General features: G+C 38.6%; 1 protein-coding gene across 1 annotated transcript in view; it reads left to right on the forward strand.

Annotated features, from left to right (window-relative positions):
- Nucleotides 1–623: 623 nt before the first annotated feature.
- LOC144963674 (basement membrane-specific heparan sulfate proteoglycan core protein-like) overlaps nucleotides 624–4,449 on the forward strand; it is a 29,727-nt gene continuing 25,901 nt past the window's right edge. Inside the window, exons 1-2 of the mRNA XM_078897632.1 lie at nucleotides 624–901; nucleotides 2,711–3,001. Of these exons, the coding sequence (XP_078753758.1) occupies nucleotides 853–901; nucleotides 2,711–3,001 (340 nt within the window). The 5' untranslated portion in view covers nucleotides 624–852. The remainder of the gene's footprint in view (nucleotides 902–2,710; nucleotides 3,002–4,449) is intronic.

Consider the following 4,449-nt stretch of genomic DNA (forward strand, 5'->3'; position numbering starts at 1 on the left):
TTTATTTTATTTGATATTTATACATTTGAGTTTAATTTGAAATTGATTCTTGTTAATCATTCATTACATCATTAGATCACATCACTCCAGTCTTGCAGTCGTTGCATTGGCTTCCCGTGGAAAGCGGATTGCTTACAAACTTGACTGTTACTGTTTCAAGTGTATCCATGGCACTGCTTCAGACTACTTGTCATCTCTTCTTTCTATCTACAATCCGAATCGTTCTCTCCGCTCATCTACTTTACTGTACTTGAACCATTTGATTTCCTCAGTCAAATTGTTCACGAGGTGCTTTCGCATGTTCTGCTCCTTCTTTGTGGAATGTTCTTTCAGCGGACACCAGACAACGTGGTTCTCTGTCCTCATTTAAACGCCTCTTTTGAAGACAGAGTATATCCTATCATATCTATGTTAGTGATTTTATTGATTTTGTTGATTGATATATTTGAACGCATGTGCATATCTGTACAAGCGCTTCCGAGCACTTTTGGTGAAAAGAATGCTATAGAAATTATTATTATTATTATTATTATTATTATTATTATTATTATTATTATTATTATTATTATTATTATTATTATTATTATTATTATTATTATTATTACATTTTCAGTTACACGACCGACCATCGCTCAGCCTACTCAAACAGCTTTTTTGTTTGGCAAAGAATTCGAACTCTCATGTAATAGCAACTACGCCACTATCAAAGCGGACCGAATTTTTTTGTGGTACCGAGATGGAGACTTGGTGGACCCTGATTACAGCGATTCCATTGTCATTGTTGAATCAGCAATACAAAACAAGAACTTTCAACAAACCGACGTGGGATCTTATCAATGTGTCGAGGAAATTATGGGCCAGAGGTCAGAGGAGAGCAATTCCATCATGATTAGACCAATAGGTGAGGAGAATGCATAGGGTTCAGCAGTTGTGACTTCCCTCGTAGTGACGCATAGTAACTGGTTCTAAACTATCGGAACAATGACGGACGCCGTAATCGCCATCATCGCCCTAATGAAATACTTCTACGACGAGCATAAAAGTTTATCCTGAGGAGAAAAACATTATAACATTATAAAAACATGACGTGAAAAAGTTCTAGCCAGCATGAAGAATAAAAAGTACCGATTTTCTATGTTTAGAACCAAACTGCTGGTTGCTGGGCGGAAGTGACATCTGACAATTGAATCCTATTACGATAAAGTTTAAATATTTGTGTTATGCATATAAAAAGTTTTTAAACTCATCACATCCGCCAGCAAAACAATGAATAACCAAACGTTTATAGATAGTATGAAGTTGACGTCACTCGGGTCTTTATTATTGCTTTTTGCCATCCGCGTTTATGAGTAATTCTCACTAAACTGTATTAATCGGACTATATACGGTTACACAATATGTTGGTCCGTTCTACTTCCGGATGGAAATGATGTGAGCTTCTTAGCCAAGCGCATACTATCTTTTGTCTGATCAATACAATTTAGTGAGAACTACGCATAAAAAATGGCTGACTTCAAACAGTAACAGAGTGTTGAGTGACCTCAATAGGCTTCAACAGTCATGACGTCACTTCCCTCGCAATGACGCCTGGTAACTTAGTAACTGGCTCTAAACTATCGGAACAATGGCGGACGCCCTTATGAAATATTTCTCCGACGAGCATAAAAGTGTATCCAGAGGAGAAAAACATTATAAATATGATAATGTTTTGACTTTTATACATTCTAATCACATGACATGAAAAGTTCTAGCCAGCTGAAGAATAAAATGTACCCATTTTCTTTGTTTAGAACCAGGCTGCTCGCCGTTGCTGGGCGACGTGGCATCAGACTATTGAATCCAATTTGTTCTATCTATATTGCACGATAGGGATCCCGTCCCAATAGCTCAGTTGGTAGTTGGTAGAGCACTCGCTTTACACGCAAAGGGACCGAGATCGATCCCAGGTGCAGTCGATATTTTTTCTGACCCCCTGTCCACTAAGCAGTGATTGGGTAGCTGGGTTTGTTAGATTTGGCGGATAGTGCTTTGCGGTGGACTAGCGTCTTATAGGGTAATAAGCAGTTGCTCATTCTCCATTTCACGCCATAGAAACCGGGATAAACTCGGCTTCATGGGCCAAAAGGCTCTGAAAGACAATTTTTTTGTATTTTATACATTGTATCGCCGGCGCTGAGATGACCTAAACGTCTCGTAAGCGTTTCTAAAAACACATCCCCTCCTGTCCCTTTTATGTCAGTCAATTCCTCAATGAGGCAGTAACACACCACTTGCTAGGGTGTGAACCTCTTGAAGACCTCAGATGCACATTCCCCCCACCAAATCCAAGCATCAGTAACACATTGTATTGATGCTATGCGTTTAGGTAAAATACTCACAACATCTGTCAGCAAGATTAAACATACCAATACACAAAACTGGGTGTAAACAACATTTTATGGTCGAATTGATATCATTTTGTGAAAACTTATAACTAACAGGCTGTCTTAAAATAATAACAAAGAGCCGAGTGACGTCAACTTCGTTCTTTTTATAGTCACCTGGAACGTAGCCATCGTTAACTTATAGCCTGACACTAGGACCCAATAAGGACTGGTTACATACACAATTCCAAATAGTTTGGAACCTGAAGAGTAGAAGATGTGACGTCACGAATTCTTTGCCCTATCACAACTTGATTCCATTGATAATTTAATTTAATCTTTCACAGCTCCTGAAATCTTGTTGAAATCTACAAATCATAAAATGTTCGTGTCCTCTCCTGTGGAACTTCTTGACGACGATGTGACCTTCACCTTGAAATGCCGAATCGAATACGATAGCCGGGATAGCACTACCTATTTTTGGATCAGAAATGATGAGATTATCAGCGAGAGTACAGCTACCCTTAGAGAATCGGTTAGCGACCTTGTGGGAGCAAGTTTCAACTATTCCTGTCGAATAGTGTATGGGGGGATTTACTCTAGCACTATGAGCCCTAGCTTTGTGGTTATAATGGCAGGTTTGTTTATTTATAACTGTTATTGCATGTGTTGGTGGTGTTGTAATCTATAATTGTACATGTGGTGGTTGTTGTGGAAATAATAATAATGATGATAATAATAATAATAATAATAATAATAATAATAATAATAATAATAATAATAATAATAATAATAATAATAATAGTAGTAGTAGTAGTAGTAGCAGTAGTAGTAGTAGTAGTAGTAGTAGTAGTAGTAGTAGTAGTAGTAGTAGTAGTAGTAAACAAAATGAATATAATAGCTTCAAAACAGAACAAAAGACCGACACGGAACGTTTCGGCTGAAAACCCTTCTTCAGCCAACAACAAAAAATAATAAACATAAACACATTACTAAATTCTAGATAGACAACAGAGATATTTTTAGGTCTTCTCTGTAGAACATTCTTGGAAAGTAAACAAAAATAAGGCGTTCGATATGTACTCGTAACTAAGGAGTTTCAAATTAAGCGGAATTAAAACAATGCATAAAATATTGGTGCGCAAAAAAAATAGGGAAATCACGGGTAGAATAGAAATATGTGTAAAATGTATCCGTGTAATAAATCCGAAATAGCGGTGAAAATAATAATCCAGAAGCATGACGAATGCACAGTTATCTCTAAAAATGTAATGATCATGAATGTGAACTAATCTTGACTCCAACGATGAAAGAAATAACATAAACCTGAGAAATATAGAAGTCAGAAACACCTCAGTGGCGACAGTTTAGTGATATTCCAGTCTGGTGTTGAGCCCTCATGGGTTTAAACATCCAAGGGTTTTAATCAGATATGTTTCCTGTTTGCGTCGAGATATAGTGTCTGTGTAGCAGAATTTCAATACACAAACTTGAGCGACCCTGGTGCCGGGATGGCCAGGTAGGTTGAAATGTCGGGCCACGGCTGTATCCGATGTGTTGGCAATGTCCCGTAGATGCCGTGCAAAACGATCTCCCAATCTTTTCTCCGTCTCGCCAACGTAACATATCTAACACTGTGCGCATTAGACTAATGGATACACAAGGTTGAGATCAGTGCAAGTAAAAGGTCTTGTGATGGTCCGATCTTTCTCCGGAAATACAATAGTCTTGTCTTCATAAATGTACTCACACGTCTTACATTCAGGCCTCATACATCTGCGGGATGTAGGTCCATTGTCTTGTGGTGGCTCAAGGCGACTGCGTACAAGCAAATCCTTTAAGCTGCGGTCTCTTCTATATCCTACCAACGGCAGTTGAGAGAAAGCCTTCCAGGTGTCCTCGTCAGCTTGGAGAAGACCATAATTGTTCATCAAAATTTTCTTGACTTGGTTAGCATGGGAGTGGTGCGTAAGGACCAAGATGAGGTACTTGTTTTGGCGTGGTTGTACATCCTTGCGCGGCTGCAAAGCGGACTCTCTTGTAATGCCACGAGTTTTACTAATAGCCTCTGCAAATAGTCGGTCAG

Source organism: Berghia stephanieae, chromosome 2, assembly GCF_034508935.2.
Source record: "Berghia stephanieae isolate SIO BIC M18660-M18661 chromosome 2, UCSD_Bste_1.3, whole genome shotgun sequence".
NCBI lineage: Eukaryota > Metazoa > Mollusca > Gastropoda > Nudibranchia > Aeolidiidae > Berghia > Berghia stephanieae.